The 20,659-nt window shown below is 46.6% G+C and overlaps 1 protein-coding gene across 16 annotated transcripts in view; it reads left to right on the top strand.

Moving 5' to 3' along the window:
* The window catches only part of stxbp5l (syntaxin binding protein 5-like), a 126,674-nt gene that overhangs the window by 94,576 nt on the left and 11,439 nt on the right, over positions 1-20,659 (top strand). For 2 of the 16 annotated variants that reach the window (XM_040027795.1, XM_040027790.1), the window contains exons 19-23: positions 1,938-2,006; positions 2,971-3,036; positions 10,202-10,339; positions 12,984-13,037; positions 15,510-15,689. In XM_040027795.1, coding sequence (XP_039883729.1) covers positions 1,938-2,006; positions 2,971-3,036; positions 10,202-10,339; positions 12,984-13,037; positions 15,510-15,689 — 507 coding nt within the window. The remainder of the gene's footprint in view (positions 1-1,937; positions 2,007-2,970; positions 3,037-10,201; positions 10,340-12,983; positions 13,038-15,509; positions 15,690-20,659) is intronic. The other 14 variants (XM_040027801.1, XM_040027797.1, XM_040027802.1 and 11 more) reach the window with 10 other exon arrangements.

The raw sequence follows: 20,659 nt of genomic DNA, 5'->3' as shown, positions 1-20,659 counted from the left end.
AATCAATCATTACTGTTGATCAATCATTACTGTTCAGGTGCTGTTAACAGTGATGGGAAGTAGAGCATATGTAAGGTAGTATGCACTACTCAGCCCTGACTCTTAGTTTTCATAATATTTTACATTCAGTTACATTATAATTACAAAGTACTTTTATTATTATATAATAATATATTAATTGAATATATAAATATCTATTTTAATTTAAAAACAGGCCTCTGCCTGCTGTTGTTTTCCAATGTGTTTCTTTACAAACTGCATTCTTATCATTTTAGAAACAAAGTTTAACTTCCAAAACTTTTAATGTGAAAACTCTTGGAAACAAAATGTATTAAAGTGGATTTTCTGAAATGATTTCAGGGATTTGACGTATCGAGCCTTTGTTTGTAATGCAGGTGTTTAGTGTGTAATGTAATAACGTCCCACTTTGAACGGGATGATTCTGCAGTGACCTCGAGAGCTTAATGGACTGAAAATACAAACCAGCTGAAATAAAAACATCTTTAATAAACTGACGTTTTAGGCACAGCATTAAAAACTAGTGAGAAGAAGTGGTGGTGTTTAAACTCCTCTCAGCTGACTGGAAACAGAAAATGTGACGTTAGCCTTGCAGTTAGCACATCGTTAGCATTCACGGTTGATGAAGTTCGGACAAAACCGTCCGAGTGGGGAAACGAGAGCAGACACCGACACAGTAACATCAGACTATCTGTAACACGACGACGGCCTGGATCTTCTGTCCTTCCTCTCTGTCTGTCACACACAAACACACACCTGCCCATCTCTGCCTGTCATAGAGCTGCACTGTGACATGAAGTGCATGTTAACAGGTTGCGTGTCATTCCACATGGGCATCATATGCATGTTGTCATTTGATTTCTCAGTCTGTTGTTTTTAGACCTGTAAGAGCCACACAGGTGTTTCTGATCCCTCCTCCTGACGGCCTCTGAAGCATCTTAATTATATTTAACGCGTTTGATATTCAGACCCACCGTTTAGGAATCACTGTGTAAAATAGAGGCCGACTCTTTTTTGGACCAGCCACCAACTCGGTGGTAAATATTTCAGAAGAACTTGCAGCAAGTGCTCGTTTCATTGCGTAATTCCCACAGGTGAGCTGAAAATACTCTGGTGATTTTTTCACATGCTGTTGCACCCTACACCTTCTGTGTGAGCTCTTTAAAATCAATGTGGAGACAGAAGGGAAAATAGAAGCGGGCAAACATGCCCTTTTCTGTGCCGCGGGTGGTGCTGCGCTGATCTGAGGCACTTACTGTGCTCCGGTTCACACAAGGCTCAACAGCAGACTTGGAGAGCACAGCCAAAAGGCCAGTGCCGGCTGCCCAGTCTGAACACTTCCTGTTCCCACCACATCTTTAGCTGTCGTCATCACACACACATGTGTATGAGTGTGAAAGCGTTCAGCCATCAAATGTGGGCATTTACTTCTCAGAATGATGTCACAATGCAGATGATTAAATGACAACCGAGCTCGGTTTCCATGCTGCGCTGCTGGTAATGACATGTTCCCTGCTGACCCCAGTGACACCAGCAGTTCTGGGTTTGCTGGAGTCGCGGGTATTTCTTGTGCCCTTCCCTGACACGATCTCACTTGCTGCTTGCTCTCACTTTCTTTTCCTCTCTAAGCCTGTGTGTTCTTCTCTCCCCCCCCCGCCTCCTCTCTCTCCCCACCCCCACCCCCATCCACCCTTCCCTCCTCATCCACCCTTCCCTCTATCCTCATGCATTCCTCTCACTAACGTCCCCTCTTTTCTCATTACTGCCAATCTTCCTTTGCCTCCACCCCACTTACGCTCTTCCGTTCTTTAACCTCTCCTCGCTTTAAACCCCACTCCTCATTTCCACCACTCCTTCCTCCCCCTCCTACTTTGGTGACTCTGTGGCTGCTGGTGTGGGCATGCGGGCCTGCCTGACAGAGTTTTGCATGCGCGGCCTGTCTAACTTTTATTCAGATTCAAAGAAAAGGATCCGTACATCCTATCAGAGTAAGTCGGGCCTTCCCAAAGGCCGGGGGAGTCGGTGTATGTGTGTGGGGGTGTGGGTTGGTGTTTTGATGGACATAGTAGGACATGATGTTTGGTACAGATGATTGCCACAAGAACTGACACAGACTCGAAGCCCAGGACAAACCAAAGACATGACTGGGATAAAGCGAGACGTCACCTGCAGAGCTTTGTCTGTTACAGTCATGTCCAGCAGTCTGTCCTTTGCAGAAGAAGAGACACTTCTTTGAGACAGCAGAGCAAGCGCAGTTATAAATAATGCATTATCCATGCGATGTATATTTTGACTCTCAGTGTCTTCAGCCATTTGTAACGTCAGCATAAACTACCGGCATCACCAATGTTTGGCAGAACCTTTGACTGAAGACAAATAATTTAAAAAGTCCAAATGTTTTGAGCTGTGACGACTCTGCGAGGCTGTTAATGAGTCCTTAATGAATGCTGCTTCAAACAGCCCACGTCTGCAGTCGGGCTTTGAGGGCCGAGTTAGAAATCTCAGTGTTTGTGGCAGTTTTTACAGACGACTCCATGTCGGCTCGTGCTTGCTGCATGTGACTGAATATGATCCTGTTTGGATTTGTGTGTGTGCTGTTTGTATGTTCGATATTTATTCCACTTCATCATGAGATTTGCACTACATGCTTTTTGAATTTTAATGCGAGCTGGTAAAAGATGTTAAATCTGATTGTAGTGCAGGTCGCATCAGTAATCAGCCACTCTGCCCATCAAGGCACTTTGAGTCCTGATAAAAAAGCAAAGAGCAAATATTCGAGGCTGACCTCGGGAGGAATGATGTAATGATGAAGCATTGTTGCTAGCTGCACTCTTTCTTTGGGCTTAGCGTGGCTGACTTCTACCAATCAGACGTCTGCTTAATCTGCATGACCGGCTTCAAATAATCTGACACCCTGCGTGTGCTGCTTCTTCTTCCTGTCGGCTGCTGCAGGCCTTACTGAACTCACTGACAACCAGCAGTCGATTGACATGGAGAGGAACAAGTCGCCCACTTCAGGTAACCTGCTCGCACACTCACACACAGACACGCACCTGCAGCCTCCAATCCTTCATTCCCTGAATGCAAATGTCTTTGAGTGGGTGGGATGCTTTGTCTTTAAACTTGAGTTACAGCCTGTGGTCACCTCGTCACCAGAGCGTGGTCACGTGGTGAGAGCGGCACTCTGTTCACTGTTGTTTCAGAGAAGTGCTGGCACTCCTTCAGTGGAGTATACTGGGTTTGTCTCAGCTGGTTGGTCCTTTAGTCTGAAGTCGTGCGGTGACCGTGTTTCCCAGAGGTGAAGAAGAAGGAACGCTGCGCGCTCCATCGGCTCGGTCGTTTCCTTTGACATGTTTGTCTTTCACTAACACTGATACGGCCGACTGCAGTGGAGATAGAGCATGCATGTTAATGAGCAGCAGTAACATCATCAGAGTGGTTTAGATTCTCGTTTTGTGTCATTGACACTGCATTATTTTTATTTGAAGTTTTTGAGTTGTAAATTGGCTGGCATGTTATCATTACTTGTAGCAAATACTCGAGAAGAAAGTTTTCACCTGGACTCCTGTGATAAAGTTCACCACAGGATTTAAGTAGCAGCCAGGTCAGCCAATCACTGCACCTGGTTAGCTGATCGTCAGCACCTGTCGAAGCCGAGGTTTTAGCACAACACGTCAGACTCTACAGGTCAGCAGGGTAAATGATGGAAGGGCTGCAGGAGAAAGGACGTGGCAGCACAACTTAGGTTTGCAAAGCTGCATGGGAACAACACATTTGGAGAAGACCAAGCATTAAACCAACTGTCAGCCCCGTGGTGGAGGTGAGGATCACCTGCAGTCACTGAGTGGATTATGAACTGCCCGTCCAACCACTAAAGCTTGACTGAAACTGGGTCGTCAACACCGTTAGCACCTACTCGGATCGACTCGCCACGGTGTCTAAGGTTTGTTCACTTGGTCATAGTACCTGCTCAGCTGTCATGAACTGGGATTCGCACGAAGGCGGGACCGAAAAGCAGACTCAGCGCACTCACTGAGAACTATAGACAAGATTTATTTACAGAGGGGTCGGTCAAAAACAGAAGCTCATGAAGGGAGGCTGTTCTGAGAAGCTGCGATCAAAGCCGTGGGAGTCTGTACCAGAGGGAGGAACGATTAGTGAACAGGTAAGGGAGCAGGTGAATCAGGACAGGGGTGCAGTCGGCTTACATGCAGGGCCAGGTGGGAGAGTTTTGGGCGGTGGGGGTGTTTCTGTGGGAGAAGCCAGAGAGGGTGAGTGCGAGGGGAGGAATGGTTCCTCGAGTACTTCATGAACGTCGGGGATGGCAGGAGGACAGGCAGGCGAAGCGACTGGTTGATGATTCCTTAATGCAAAAGCCAGCGCTGGAGGAGGTGAGCAATGAATCCAGAGGAGGATGGCTCGGAGACCTGAGCCCAAAGAAACAGAGTCAAGGCTTGAAGGAAGAGTGGAGCGCAGACAGGGGCGTGGCTGCCACAGTAGGTGACTGAACCAACTGGCGATGAGTAGCAGGTCGCGCTGGCTTCTATAGTTCATTGTGATCGAACGAGGCTCCGCCCAAGAGAGAGCCGGTGAACCATCCAAAACACAATCCCCACAGCTGCTCCCACGGACCGCGACAGGCCGGGGTTTCAAGCCATCCGAGCAGGTAGTAAAATGTGACGTCACTCGATGAGTCATGACAGCGTTTGTTCAATCAAAACTCCCACCTTAAAAAAACAACCCGGCAACGAGGAAATGGCTACAAAAAAACAACGGCGTCCCCGAGTCTGACGAAGGGTCACAGACCAAGCAGCAGGAGTGTCGTTACCTCGACGACCACCGTCGTTTTAGCCTCCGTGTTGCACGCTAATTATGTCTAGCAACACAACGACGACCTCGCACATCGGGTAGTACTCGACTGTAATGGGAAAACCAGTCGATCCGAGTCGAGGCGTGGCGAGTCGACCAGCGTAGGTCCTGATGGGGCTAACGTGAAAATGATCCCAGCAGCTGCTGAGAGAAAAGTCCTGTGAAAACTGCCTTCATCATGTGACTGCTCGATTCAGCACACATGCTTCCTACAAGATGATAGTGTGATAAAACCTAAACGTATTCATGTTTGCATTCATGCTCATCATGATGTCACTGGCCTCGAGTTTCAGCATCACACTTTGGAAATGTGACAGAAGCACATCTGAAAGCTGGTCTCTGGATGAGATCAGTGCAGCTGAAGACAATGAGGCAGAAACGTGTAATGGATGAAGAAGAGATGAGAACATTTCCCAGCAGGTGTTTGTGTGTCTCAGAGGAAACGCCACCTGAGCAAACGAGTGTGTAGATCTGTGCTTAAGTCCCTGCCAGGCTGGCACGCCGTGTCCTCGGGGCTCTGTCGGGTTTGTAAGGCCTCAGGTTAAAAAACAACCAAATCCTATTCAGTGTTTCCTACGCTCATGTAACAGACGGGAAAATAAAAACAGAGGATAGGAAACAGAGAACTCAGGTACCACATCAGGTAATCTTACTGCATAAAACCTGGAGAGGAAACAGACGAGTACAGACGCCGAAGCACTTTGTGTCATCGTATCATCCCTCAGTTTGCCTCGACGGCTGATTGTGCTTTGGTGGCTTTTAAAGAAAGGAGGATAATGGAACTGTGTTTTTAATCTTCAGAAGCAGCAATGACTCGATTAAACCTGCAAAACAACATTTCAGTAGTTGTTTAATTCATGTTTGTTTCTCTGTGTGGCAGAAAAACTGCAGCCACAGTCGATCTTTGTGTGAGATCTCATTGCTGGGGTTCATTTTTCATTGACTGTGCACACGAACGTTTCATGCAAATACTCAGTTTGATGTTTTCTTTCTGATTCTTCACCAAAGTCATTCACAGGAAAACTGATCCCTGCCTTCCAACCAGCAATGCACAGACCGTTCCTCTTGTCCTGTCGTTGATCCTTCAGTATATGTATGTAGTCTGGTGTCAGGCCGGATCCACGTGGGCCTGACGGGGAAACATAAACAGGTAGATGGAGCCAAATGCTAAAAACGATACGCCAGCCGTTGTTTAGTGACAGCTTTATTAAAAATCCGCTTGTGTAACTTAAAGCACAGATCCGTGTCCACAGGAGACCGAACACGAACGTAAAATCCCACCAAATGCATTTTGTGGATGCATCAGTAATTTAGCTCAGCTGTCCACAGTCTGCTCGTCGATGGTTTTCCCGTGATTGTTGTGTAAACACACACAGGACACACTGTCGGTTTGTTCTCACGTGGACTCTGCAGCCTTGGCTTTGAGCCTCCCGAGGAGAGGATAACAGCAGCGTGACAGATCCAGGACGAGCTGTTCTGTGCTGCTGTGGCGGGGAGTCTCTCAGCATTGTGATGTGGACGAGGTCACGGTCATTCTGTCCTATTACAGGCCTGTCGCTTGTTAATTAAAGAGATGGAAAGGAGAAGAATTACGGAGCGGTGGATGAAAAGCACGTGGACAGATGCGGCATGACGCTGCATGATTGTGTCTGATTCGCTTTAACGGTTAAACGCTGGGGGGAGGGGGGGCTGAGGTTCATAGTTATAAGAAATGTCAGCAATGGCTGAGAGCAGGACGGCTTTAAATGTCAGTTAAATCAGGTTTGGACTCATTCATATTAATGCAGCGCGGATGTGAAATGTATTAAAAGTTGCGCCCGCAGACAAAGCTCGCCGCGCTGTGCCGACAGGTGCAGAGTTCACGCTTTGTTTTCTCCTGCTGAATATCTTCTTCAGCCTGCTCCGTGGCCATTAGAGGCTGTCCGCCTGTCCCCGGCACACCTGTTGTGCTGTATCTGTTCAATGCCATAAACAGACTGTGGACAGCTTATTAAGGCATCGTCCCGATTCACCCCACGTGTCAATAACAGGAGCTTCTCTCTCACTTCTCAGCACAGCTTTCCCCTCTTGTTCCTGACCTTCCTCCCGTCTCTCTTTTGTCATCAGGCACAGTAATTGGCCCCTCTCCGGCCTCAAAGCTGTCTCCCTTCACATCCTTCCCGTTGTCTTCTCTTTAATGTCCTGAGGTGTGTTGTTTGGGTCGTGTGTTAGATTTCCTCTGGGAGCAGTACATGTCGCTGTAGCGTGGCTTGACCTCAAAAAGGGGACTAACAAGACGAGACGCGAGTGCTCGGCGCCTGACCCCCACGCTGCAGCCGTGTGAAGGCTTCCAGCACTTTGTCCACGCTGAGCCAACCTGGTACCGCAGGTTGTACCTAAACGTGTAAGCCTGACCCCACGGGGTACATTTAGCACCTGAGGGGAAAGGTGAGGTTTGATCACATTTAAAAGAAGCTTAAATACACATTTTTCAGCTAAACCCTGCTGGAGGGTTTTCTACAGCCATGTCTGTGTAATGTACAAACCCATGTAAGCACTAATTAACCTGCAGAGAAACAGTTAAATTCATCACATGCTTAAATCCCTGATGCTTTCCTTTAAATGCTCCTCGAGTCTGCACGGTCACTCGGGAGGTTTTTGTTTGTTTTGTGGTTTTTATTTTAAAATCAGAAAATAAATTAAAAGTAAAATGAAAGATTCAGCAGTGTTAAAAACTCTTTCATGAAACCAGGAAGTTTCATAAATCCTAACCATGGTGTTTAGCTAATAATACACATGTAGCAAAGCCTGCTGTAGCAGTGGATGGTTAGCCATGTGTTAATCATGTGTGCAGTCCATGAATCGGGCCTTCAGGAAGCTGACCTCAAAAGTGGGAGCAGTTAGTGGACTTCAAAATAAAAGCATAACAAGAGTGTGTTCTTCACCTTAGTGAGGCAGATGCTTCCCAGCTCCCTCACACCCGCCACAAAATTAAAAATTAGCTCGCTATCAGGAACGTTAATTTAGCTGCAGATCGTTCTACAAAAAGAAACATTATTTTATTACAAACATCTAAACTGAATGGCAGCGTTTCTTCATTTCCTTCAAATCTTCTGTAGATATTTTTATGATGTCACCGCCCAGCGATAGTCTGAATGTGTGGCCTACCCCTGTGATGTCATCACCTCCAGCACCGTGTTAACCAACAGCTTTGCTCTGCACACTAATACAAACACAGGACCTATGGCCACTTCATTAGGTACAGGGGCGATCGTGGCTCAACAGTTGGGAGGTCGCCTCGTAATCGGAAGGTTGCCAGAGCCTCGCCTCTGTCAGTGCGCCCCAGGGTGGCTGTGGCTACACCAGTGTGTGGCTGTGTGTGTGAATGGGTGGATGACAGGTTGTGTAAAGCGCTATATAAATACAGACCATTTACCTTGCGGTACCAGGTTGGCTCAGACTGCACAAAGTGCTGGAAGCCTTCAGACGGCTGCTGCACGTCCGTGATGTGAACATGCCAAAGATGCTCAGCGGGGCTGAGATCTGTGAGGCGGTGTGTTATCCTGCTGGAAGCATCCATCACAGGATGGTACACTGTGGTCATAATAAACTCCACCCTCTCAATGTTTCTGAGCAGGTAATATTTTCCATCTTCTGTTGCCCAGTTTTCGTGGGTCTCTCTGAGTTGTAGCCTCAGTTTCCTGTTCTTAGCACCCAGTCTGGTCTCCTGCTGACCCAGCTTGTCTTCTTCGAGCTTAAACCATGCTCAGAGCTGTCTGGCCATTCACCTCTGACCTTTGACCTCGCCGAGGGGCCGACCTCTGTAAGTGAATGACATACGACCACGACATGGTTGTGCAGTGAAAAGCTGCCACGTCTGAAGTCACTTAAATCAGCTTTCTTGCCCTGATGCAGTTCTGTCAGCTGTACAGGTCCACTGTTCCCACTGGTACCAGTCAGTCATGTCTCTGCAGTCAGAGGCTTCTTCAGCCACAGTGTCAGCATCGGGGTAACAAAACAGTAAAGTTACTCACGGGTGACAATAGTGTCACCGAACGAAGGATCCGACCAGGTCAGTTTATGAATGATGGTTAAAAACTGTTGTGTGTATGTATAAGCAGTGATGACTGATGGCTATATGCAGTGATAGACAGTAGAAATGGGGTAAAGTAGTGGTGATGTGGGCCCTGTGCAGCATACCCAGGATATGTGGCAGTCAGGTGATAAGTTTGATAAGCTAACCCTGAGTTTATGAAACCAGTTTGAAGCTCATTCACATGAAAGGGTGGCAGAACTGGACCAGTCACAGACATGGAAACATCTACTGGGAGCACAGCAGCAGGTTCTGCAGTGGAGGATAAAACTGTATTAGACCCGCAGTGAGTGCAGCAGAGCGGAGCGTCTACTAATCAGGAGGTTGGTGGTTCAATCCCTGGCTGCTGCAGCTGGCATGTTGAAGTTCTCCAGGTCCTCCTGGTCCTCCTGTCCTGCAGAGCGTGAGCGTTGGGTCAAACGTGGTTAGATACACAATACTCAGCTGTATGAGCCGGTGTAAGAAAGCACCTCCTCAAAGTGAGTAATGGGACCTGTGAGTGTGCAGTAGCTTAGCATCAAAGGTGCTGAGTGTGTGTGTGTGAGCTTTACTCAGAAAGACTGCTGCCATGTTATTAATAAGGCATAGCTGGGTACAGGCAGCTAACAGACTTATCAATATTACAGCTCAATCAGTCAGACACAGGAGAATCATGATTCTATCCAATGAATATTTAATGGCTGTAAGCACGTTTGAACTCTTATTCTTTCAGCTGAAGATGAGACATGAGAACAGAATTTAAACTGCTGTGTTCGGATGGTGCAGGTTAGTCTGCAGAACAGGAAATACTGAGGGAATATTATCCATATTATATTATCCATATTTATGGAAAGACTTCTGCTCACAGAGAGCTTTGAGCCATCCTCCAGGGCCTGTGGACAATCCTCAGAGGAGCTGATTGGTTAGCAGGTGGTGATGTCATAGCTGTTGAACGTAACCTGCTGCAGCACAGGTTAGGGCTGTAATATGAGTTGCTACGGCAACGGGTCATGGTTGGAAGTAAACCGCCTCCAGGATAAAGTTACCTGGAAAAGCCTGGAAAATGCTGCTCTGTAGGATGAGCCTGTGGTGTGTTGCAGTGATGGCTATGTGACCTTCCCAGTATCTGCTGGTGGGATGCAGCTGTTCTTATGACACCTTCTGTTTTCATAACCTCACGACTGTTTCCTTCCTATTACCTGCAAGTTTCTCTTCTCCCCAGTTCACCCACTGTGTTTGTCTCTCCCCTGTTGCCCTGAAAAGTCTGTGTCTGTTCTGTTGGATCTCCTGTTCCAGTTCATTACCCAACCTCCCTTCACAATGACCCCCGCGTCCTGCCCGAGCCTGTGGCCAGTCTGAGAGCCAGCCACTGCAGTCCAGTCTTTTACTTACTGGACAATGGTAAGAGGAGGGGTGTTTCATGGATCTCAGCCTCTTCGTGGACACCTGCTTGGAATTTCTGTCTTTCTTTCTTTGTTTGTGTCGTTGTTTTGGGAGAGGGGATAATTAGGCTGCTGTTTGATGTTGCACCTGCATGCTAACGCTGCTTCCACACTGTGAGCAACACTATCAGCAGGGCGCCAGACGTTTACTGACTAATGTTGAAGCACAGGTATCAATATAACATATTCAGCCTTTAAATAAAACCTCGTGCTCACTGACCAATGGGGACACAGTAAATTCATAACAACGAATCATATTTCTTTGGCTAGCACAAATGTTGTATATATAATAGAAGCTGTAGACGGTAGTTAAACAGCAGCAGGTGCACAGGTGGAGGAGGCTCCTCCGTCACCTGTGGTGGGTCATGGGTCGGTTCAGCATGAAGCATCTGCAGTCGAGAACTAATAAAACCAAGCAGCAGCATCACTATGTGAAAAGTGCGGTCGAAGCCTCTCGCAGCACGTGTGAAGCCTGCAGTGCAAACAGGCTTACAGGACTCCAGACTGTGGCTGCTCTTCAGTGTGCTCCATGCTTTGTGCAGAAAACTGCAGCTGGTGCATGTGTGTGTGTGTGTGTGTGTGTGTGTGTGTGTGTGTGTGTGTGTGTGTGTGTGTGGAGGGCGGGTCCAGACCTCGGGTTCTTCATCATCCTGCAATGCTGCTGAGGCAGATGGGCTGCAGCTGCAGCACCGGCGCTTCAGCCTGTCTGACATCAATCATCGCGCCTTCACCGGAAGCTCACATCTAAACACAAACATGCTCCCGCACCTGGCGATGGCGCTCGGGGTCTCTGTCTGTCTGCGTGTCAGTAAAGCTGCTGTCTTATCTTGCTGTGCTCTTGGCTAACATTCATCACTGTGCTGTCTCTGACTAACTGCATGGAGCCCTCTCTGATGAATAAGCCCTCAGCTTGCTTTGGATGTTCAGAAGTTAGTTAATCAGAGGTTTAGTCCTGTGTTAGCCTCGTTTGGGATGTCAGCACTCTGCACATTACTGTAACCTGGACACAAGACGTGTCACCTTGATCGGTGACAAGAGCAGCAGGACAGTTAGAGAAGACAGATGAACACGGGCCTGACGAGCCACAGGAAGTACGATGGACGCTGCAGTTATGTCTCTCAGAGGTATCTGTGTTGTCTCTGTGCTCGCCGTCCGTGTGGACAGATAAGACGTTACCTGCTGAGAGCCGGTGCAGGCGAGAAAAACAGGCTGATAAATATGTAAATGCTGCAAATGCAGCGACCTGCAGGGTCACAACAACAGCTCTAAAGATCCACCTGCTGCTGGATAACAAGAAGGAAACGTTGGCTCCATTCTGCTGTGAATCCTGGAGTAATGAGCAGAGTGCTGAGGTCAGCGATGAGGCTGGTCCGACATCAGTTACTGTCACACGTGTGTTTTAAAACACTGTGTGCACGAGAACAATGCAGAACACACGTGAACGCGTGACATCGCCACTTTCCGTCTCTGTGGTTAAAACCAAAGGTGCTGAATTCCAGTGGGTGCAGTGCATGCTGGTTAATATTCATGTCACAGTGAGAGACCCTTCGGCTCCTCAGATCAGTCCCACCGGTTTATTTTGATTAAAATACATTTTATGATGTGTTAATGCAGCCGCTGAGCCATTAAACAGAGGAAGCATCTGTGAGCTACAGGTTCATTATGAGAACATAATTCCTGTCGTTGCATCTCCAACGCTGCACCTTTCATGCGGTCGCAGCAGCATCTGGTGACTCTGGTTTATTATGAAGAGCGCACAAGCACACGGCCCTCATCTGTTATCTCATTAGCAGCACTTATTCAAAAGTCCGTCGAGGTTCACGGAAGAAATGCAAACAAATTAATGACCGGAGATCCGGTGAGACCAGTGTTTCCCATCACACGCTCAGCCGCCAGCGTCGGCCGTGCAGCAAACATGCTGAATGACATCAAGCAGGTGTTTCGTGCTTTCTTTCCTCGTGGTCATCAGCTGGATCGTGTCTTCTAAATCCCGCCTTCTTCCTGAGGGGAAACTGACACGTGACGCCTCGAGTTCGACCTTTGCAGTTCTCTCCTTACTGCAAAATGCTTGCAAAATGTGTATGTGGTTATTTTGGTTGCCTTCAGTGTCTGACTTAGTTTTTTTTATGACACTTTGTGGTGTCACCCTGTTCATTTGTTGCTTCCACGTCAAATCCCAGGCCCACAGAGCGGACTTCATTGTTCCAGGTGCAGACTTGAGGAGGAGAGTGATTAAAAACATCAGAATGAGTCTTTACACGTTAAGAGATGCAAAGAGAGCACCTGCTTCAAATGACTAATCACTGAGTAATCGCTCTGTCCACTCGAGACTTCCTGCCGTTGCGCTGACTCAGTATCACTGATCGTGCCGGCCTGGGATGACAGTGGAGCATGCTTTTTGAAAATATGCCTGCAAACATGCAAGTGCACCAGTTTGCATGTTCTTTGTTCATTTGGTTTCTTTTCAGTTTTTCCCCACTTTGGTTTGCCATCGTTTGAAGCAGACTACACCTCCTTTGTTTTCTTCTTCCATGATTTCTTTTTTGTTCTATTTTATTTTGAAGGGATTAACTGGTGCTTTGTTTCCTATTCTTTTGTTTCAGTAAAGGGACCCGGCAGAAAGTTAAGTCTGCCAACAGATCTTAAGACTGATCTTGGTACGGTAGGCGAAAGCCAGCAGTTTTCACTTGATTTCCTTTGAGTTTCTGCTTTTCTCATGGTTTCTAGGCTTTTGTGTTGCATTAGTACTTTTGGATTTCACTCAAACTTTCCTCTTTCAGTTTCCTTGTTGCTCTGTCCGCCTGTTCAACCAGCCCATGAGACTGTCGGCCTAACGTGTTCGTCCATTTTGCCCGTCAGTGTGTTTTGATTTAAAGCGTCTGTGTTTGTTCCCTCTACATTTTGCAAGTGTTTACAAAGGTGATTTGTAGCTCATGCCCATATTTGAACTTGAGGCATTCTATCGCTTTACCATGATTGGACCATCCTCTGATTTATGCAACCTTTCCTCCATTGACAGGCTTTGCTCTGCGGTGCTGGATCACTTGCTACCTCGCTCATTGTAACTGGCCCATTTCTCTCTTAAACAGCCTTCCTTCCATTTTGACTGGACCCCCCCCCCCCCCCCCCCACCCCCCCATACATCTGTAACTGCTGCACACACATGCAGATCTCAGGTTTCCCTCTGCAGCGCCACGCATGCTGTCGCCTCCCAGAACTTCTGCTTCTCTAACCCCAAACGTGCCTCCTGATTTTTGACTTGCTGTTTGGTAAATGCTCCATCAGCAGGAAGGGTGAGGACAGAAACCCAAACTTTGAATGCAGCACATTTAGTTTTGGTGTCGTCATCGAACATTGAAGAAAACAGTAGAGCTGCAAACGCTGAAGGTTTAAAATCCACAACAATAGAAACCTGTGTGACAGGAAGACGCTCGAGTCTATTGTGTTTGTGCCTTTGTGTTGATGATGTGTGTTTGTGCGCGTGTGATGAGGGGGTGGAGTGGGATGTGCACGTCAGCACAGTGTCGCGCTCTCAGCTGTAAACCAGTTTCCATCAGAACATTTCGAGGCAACGAAATGAACAAAACGTGAAGCCCGATCGCGGCGGCGTCAAACGCTCCGTGTTACCTGCAGTTTTTCAGTCCCCGCGCTGCCTCGTCAGTCCTGCTGTGAAACTGGGTGAGTGTTGCACGTGGACTGGGTGGCACCCTGGAGCTTTTCATCTTCACTTTGAAATTGAATCATTTTTGCAGCGACTGGCTGCACGGCAGAGCTCTCTGGGCGCCGGAGACGAACGATCGGAGAGGAGCGAGCGGGGAATGTTCGAGTGTTTGCACAAATGATCATGATATTGTTTATCTGCTCCACTCGTCTCCATGTATAAGACCTTCCACCAAAACACACATGGAAAGCTTCTGTCCTCCCACGGCAGCGACCACAGCTGCTGTTAATCTGCTGGGGGGGGGTCACTGATAAAAAGGGGGCTCATGTACTCAGTGAGGATGAGAGCGTAGTGATATGTAAATAAATACAGGGTCAGTGTGTCCATATACTGATGTTTATTATCACTGTGATGCCCACCTGTGAGCTCCGCCTTCATTATTTAATCGGCCCTTTGTGTACGTTGGAGAGCTGGAGTGTACCTGTGGCGTCTCTAGAGCTCCTCTGTGGTTTAAAAGTGTGCAGGCTTTCAATAAAATGCACACGAGTCAACACCACGAGAGCGCATGTTCGAGGGTATTGTTTCATTTCCATAGTGAAAAACGGGCCACGCACTAGTGTGGATCGATACCAGTGCCGGCATATTGGGATCGATCCGGCCGCCTCTCGTGCCCGCTCACAGGTATGGCTGAACACAGAACGAGAGAAGGTCAGCCCGGCCTTTCTTTCCTTTGTCTCATTAACAGGGTCTGGCTCCAGCACAGTGCACGGACTCGTCCCCGAGGGGTAAAGAAATCACCGAGTGTGTTGGTATCAGCTCTGTCCGTAGATGAATTTGTAGCCCAGCCAATATAAGCGAGTGCTAATTTGACAGAATAAAGAGCAGAGCTTGTTTTCGTTCTTCACCTGCAGCTTTGGATGTCATAAAGCTTTCTGCTAAAAACAAGGTTTCCCCACAGTTCACTGAGATAAAAGCAACAAAGTGGAGATGAAACGAGCCTGTTTTATGTCACGTCACAGACTCGATGAAGCTGCACTCACAGTTTTACTCTGCATCTTCCTCCTCTGCCCCGGCATCCCCTCCTTGCACATACTTACTTCAAACCACTCTCCAGCCTCTGTCACTCACTCTCCCTTTTCCCCTCACTATCATCTTCCTAGTTGGCAATCAAATTTTCAGCATCAGCTTGCTCCTCTTACGCTGCAGAAATATTCATCTTCATCGGTCATCTAGTGTCAGCCTGCCTTTTTGCAGTCTAGTAGACAAAGCGTCTCCCGGCAGGGAAAAGCAGTTATCTCCTTGGAAAATCTCGTCCCTAATTTGAGGTTCCCTGCCCTGATTTTTATTTCACTTCCCATCAAACTAAATGACTTGTGAAGATGGATAATGCAGCAGTAAATCAGAATATGTTTAAAGTTGAATTACATCCCTCTTTCTGTTGTTTGCTAATGCTTTGCCGTTGTTACAGATCATGTCAATGGACATTGCACTAGCCCCACCTCCCAGCCCTGCTCGGCGGGGAAGCCTCGCATTCCGATGGGTCCCGAGGGGCCACGGCTTACCCGCAGAGGCCCTGGCCGACCGCCCTTCCGCAAGGCCCAGTCCGCTGCTTGCATGGAGATCTCTTTGCCTGTGTCCCACACTGAAGGTGTGTGCTTGTCCTCCCAACTCCCATCCCTAACCCTCTATAACAAACCCCCCTCCCAGCAAGTGCATGCCATCCTCTCACCCCAGGGTAAGTGGAGAAAGGCCTGACACATGGTCAACACAAGGCAAGCACATGCTAATGCAAGTTAGCAGCATGAAATCCAAAATCGGGGTGTGGTTCTGCAGAGAAGATGCTGCAGGGTAAACAGAGCAACACACAGTAAGAAAAAACAAACGCACACTTATACAGCTGCACGGTAAAATAACCAGCCTGCATCTGCAGGAGCTGACAGTCACGTACCAGGACACCACTGTTGCATTACAGCATGCCAATGGCACTCGTGCAGCTTGCATTAGCATCAGCTTACAACATTCAGACTGCAGGTTCTGCTTCTTCTGAATGCAAGATGGAGTCCTTGCATTGTGTCCTTGACTCTGCTGCTTGTGTCGACGATGTTGCAGGCCTGAAGGTTGGTGATTCAGTGATTTAACCAGTTTTTACTTGTCTCCTGTGCCTTTCTGTCTTTCTTCCTTCCTTTCTTCCTTTCTTTCTTTCTTCCTTCTTTCTTTCTTCCTTTCTTCCTTTCTTTCTTTCTTCCTTTCTTCCTTTCTTTCTTTCTTCCTTTCTTTCTTTCTTTCCTTTCTTCCTTTCTTTCTTTCTTCCTTTCTTTCTTTCTTCCTTTCTTCCTTTCTGTCTTTCTTCCTTCCTTTCTTTCTTCCTTTCTTCCTTTCTTCCTTTCTTCCTTCTTTTCTTCCTTCCTTCCTTTCTTTCTTCCTTTCTTCCTTCCTTTCTTTCTTCCTTTCTTCCTTCCTTTCTTTCTCCCTTTCTTCCTTTCTTCCTTTCTTTCTTCCTTCTTTCTTTCTTTCTTCCTTTCTTCCTTTCTTCCTTCCTTCCTTCCTTCCTTTCTTTCTTCCTTTCTTTCTTTCTTTCTTTCTTTCTTTCTTGCATTTTGTGCTCTGCACCGAAGGATCTGATGGTTTTCCTCATCATGCCACAGATTTATGATTATAACTCTATTTGCCTTTCTGTTTTTCTCGTCTCATAAATAACTTCTGGATGTTTTCTGAGATGAAAATGACAGCGCATATTAAACTTCATGTAGCGTTGCTACACTTATCGAGTTTTTATGAGCTATGAGCAAAGGGAATGCACACATCTACAAACACGGGTTATAAGTTTGTAGATGTTTGCAATTTCCTCAAACTGAAACCACCAGGACGTTTTTATTTTTACCTCTAATAACTCTTATCATCAGAAGGAGCACAGTTCAAGGAGGACAATAATACAAGAGCACCGCACGAGTTGACATTTTCATTAACAGACATGACATTTATTGTCTTTCCATTTGCGCTCGCTCTTATTCACACCCTCACTTTGATTTGCACCATTTAAAATGCGATGAACCCACAGAGGCTCCGTATTCCCAGTGATCAGTTTAGAAACATGAATGCAAACATATGCTTTTGTTTTTGAGTCTGGCTGTAATACGCTTCTGTGTGGTCATGTGTGTGCGTTCGTGGTTTTACAGCTGTTTTTATATCGTTGTCTGCTAATCTGAGTTAGAATAGGGAAACGGTTCAGTTTTATTTATGTAGCACCAAATCACAACAGTCACCTCGAGATGCTCTATGTTGTAATGTAAAGATCCTACAGTAATACAGAGAGAGTCACCAACAATCAGACAGCCCCCCCTCGTGGGGAGGAAATACAGCCCTGTGTTTTAAATTTACAGCCCCCCCTGTTCATCCCTCATACCAACTACAAATACACAATTTCATCGACTGTATTTTTCGGACCATAAGGCGCATTAGGCGAAACAAAACCGTCAGATAAGTCAAACTTTACTCTCCTCATTCTTCTGTGTTTATATTATGCTAACATAGCTGTGTCGCTAGCGATCACGTAGCACATCATTATATACCAGCTAGCCCAACTTCAGTAACCCTACAAACGTCACTGCTGTTTAGTTTTCTGTCTTCATTTATGTTGGAAGTGGTAGCAGAGCTGTACGTTTGAATTTTTCACAAATCTCTCAGTCAGAACATGCTATATCATGTTTAGCTAACTAGCAAGCTAACTTCCTGCTAACGTCTAACTCTGTTAAATGTAATAAATTCTGTTTTCATGGATGCCTGGATGTTAAACTTAATTGTTACACCTGGTAAAGCAGCAACACTGATGATTTTATTAAAGGTGAAAGAATTTAGACAGTTTTTAACTCTCAGTGATGCCGCAGTGTTCGTTTGACTTTGGGACCTGAAAATGACGGAGTTTAGGACCCAGATTACTCCGTGAGGCTCCTGACTACAGTAGCTGTAATGCTCCAACAATCCGGCTTTGTAGCTTACCACAGTCGCACTAAAACATTTTTGACAGATTTTTGAGCGCCGTGTAGCACATAAAATCGGTTCAAGGTCAGTAAGCATGATCAGAATTCATAATTTGAGAAAAGTAAAGGATTTTAAGTGCGCCTTATAGTGCGGAAAATACCGTATTAGCTCTAGATAATACAGGAGAATGATAATGGCAAGCTAAAGTGCCTTAAACGTGCATTCACCCTAATGGCCACCAGGGGGCGATACTTCCTATGCCATTTATGCGTTCAGTCGCTCATTTGGAGACATCCAAGCAAGTCCACTTTGGAATTTTGGACTGAGTCAGGGATATAATCCAGGGCATGCTCATTGGCTGATGAACAACGAGCTTAGTCCCCCTCCCTCATTAAATCTGATTCCAAAACACCAGGAATGATAAAATGCTCATCTCGATGCCTCGTAATGGGACCCTACAAACCGCTGAATGGCATCACAGCTGAGATGCTAATTTTAGTACAGAAGTGCAGAGCCAGTCTTTGTGTTTCTTTTAGTCCATCTTCACTCTGAGAGAGATTTTTTTTAGGTGGCCAAAATATTACAGAAATTGAAGCAGAACGTGAGATAACTGGGAAGATGTTTGTGGTGATCGACAGATGCAGACAGAGAGGTCGCCCCCTGCTGGCTTTGGTGTTACATTTCACTTTCCTCTCAGAACATTTGAACTACGATTGGCTGAACGAGAACTGCTGCTTTAAGACAAACATAAAAGCCTTGATAATTCATTTTTCCTTATCTCCCCAAGACAGCATGACTATCTTAAAGACAAAATGAGAATGAATTTTTGACCTTTGTTGGATAAAGTTTTCCTTTCTTCTTTTACACATCGCGTGACAAACAAGATGAAGACGAAGTGAGAAAAACACATAAACAAACGTCCTGTCAAGTGAAGACTTAAACTGCGATCCCAGCAGTATAATTTCGAGTTGCTGACCTCAGAAGTGACAGAGAAATGGCCTCATGCAGGATTAGCAACCACGTAATTACAGATTTTGTGTGAATTGTAACACTTAGTCTGTCACAGCCTGACAGACAACACTAATGCAGGGCGTCCATTTACTTTGAATAAACACAAAAAGTAGATGCAGATCGTTCGTTCTAACAGGACTCTGACTCTGTCCTGTCATATTAAAAGTTTTATGATCTTGCTTCAGTTGGAGAAGAGCAGCAGAAGTATCAGTGGGAGTGTCTGCGAGCTTCTTTGTCTCTGTGGTGATTCACAGGGTCGGGTTATATTCAGAAGGTGTTAAAAATAAACAACAGCAGCCTAAGAGCAGGTTCAGACCGGATGGCCGTCGGCCCCCGAGGGTGGAGGAGTCGTCTAATGATGCAGGGTCTGATTTAAAGTGTGGAGCAGATTGCAGCAGCCTGTCACACAGCCCGTGTACATCAGTCACAGTGGGCCCAATCATCGTGTACACCTGATGAATCACTGGCTTTCTAAGCGCTGATGCACCACATAAACTCGTCCCTTGCAGAAAGTACACTCCTGCAAAGCTCCACTCGTGGTCCACTGGTGGGTCGTGTTTGCTTAGACGCAGGCGCCGCCAGATTTACAGTCTCAGTCAGGTCACGACAAACTAATCTCTCCATAGGAGGCTCAACATTGTGACAGTTTCCCAAATGTCACAGTTATTGTAGCCAAACTGCACGAAACATTAGCACACCACAGTTTGGCAGATGATCACATCCAGCACACCGGGCTCTGCACGTCCAAAGGCTTCTACGCTGGAATCATCAACAGGCACTCTTAAAAACACGTGTCCGTTACTCCGGAGTACAGCTGACCCTTTTACAGCAATTCTGCAATTAAATTCATGCCGCCATCTTCACCGACCTCATTATACAAGAGTGACCTGGAACCGAGAGGGAAGCAGTTTTTCATTAGCATAAGCTGAATGTTTTATTAAAGCCACGGTCGGGGCTCCAGCTGCATCACCAACCACACCGATGCAGATGATTCAAAGCTGCTGTGAAAATATGCATAAGAAACTGTTCAACAGACTTGTTGCGTAATTTTCCATGAAACTGTATACTAGCGTGGGCCCGTGGTGATTAGCATAGCCATGCCGGTTGCCTAGCTGCACCTGACTCGAGCGCAGCCCGATGCATTGAAACATTTTGCCCGGACCTTCTGTTTGCGTCAGGCTTTACTTCAAAATAAAGGCGGAAGCAAAGAAGCCATTCCAAGAAATTTAACACCAAATGGAAAGAAAATGTTGTTATTTTAGCTTTTTAAGTGTGTTAGAACGCTGCCTGAGCATCCACTAACACACCGAGTGTCCTTCTGCCTCTAATGATTTTGCAGCTGTCATGAAAGCGTCCAGAACACGAGGGTGGTTTTCCTGCAGGCCTGTGCACACGCAGGCTGTTGGAGGCGCAGAGCTTTGGGCTTCTCATTGCACTTTGTCATGTTTGTCTTAATGCATCTTATTTTATTTGACCTGGAATAACACAGCCTTCATGTGCTCTAAAGCACATGCTGTTTTTTACAGTGTGGAGACGGCTCCAGCTTTGCTTCTTGTGCTGCCCACTTAGAAAGTCCACTCAGTACACAGGATATTACATAACCTAATATTTGAGTTGCACTCATGTTTC

Source organism: Simochromis diagramma, unplaced genomic scaffold, assembly GCF_900408965.1.
Source record: "Simochromis diagramma unplaced genomic scaffold, fSimDia1.1 OVJJ01000343.1, whole genome shotgun sequence".
Taxonomy (NCBI): domain Eukaryota; kingdom Metazoa; phylum Chordata; class Actinopteri; order Cichliformes; family Cichlidae; genus Simochromis; species Simochromis diagramma.
This window is presented reverse-complemented; position numbering and strand designations above follow the sequence as displayed.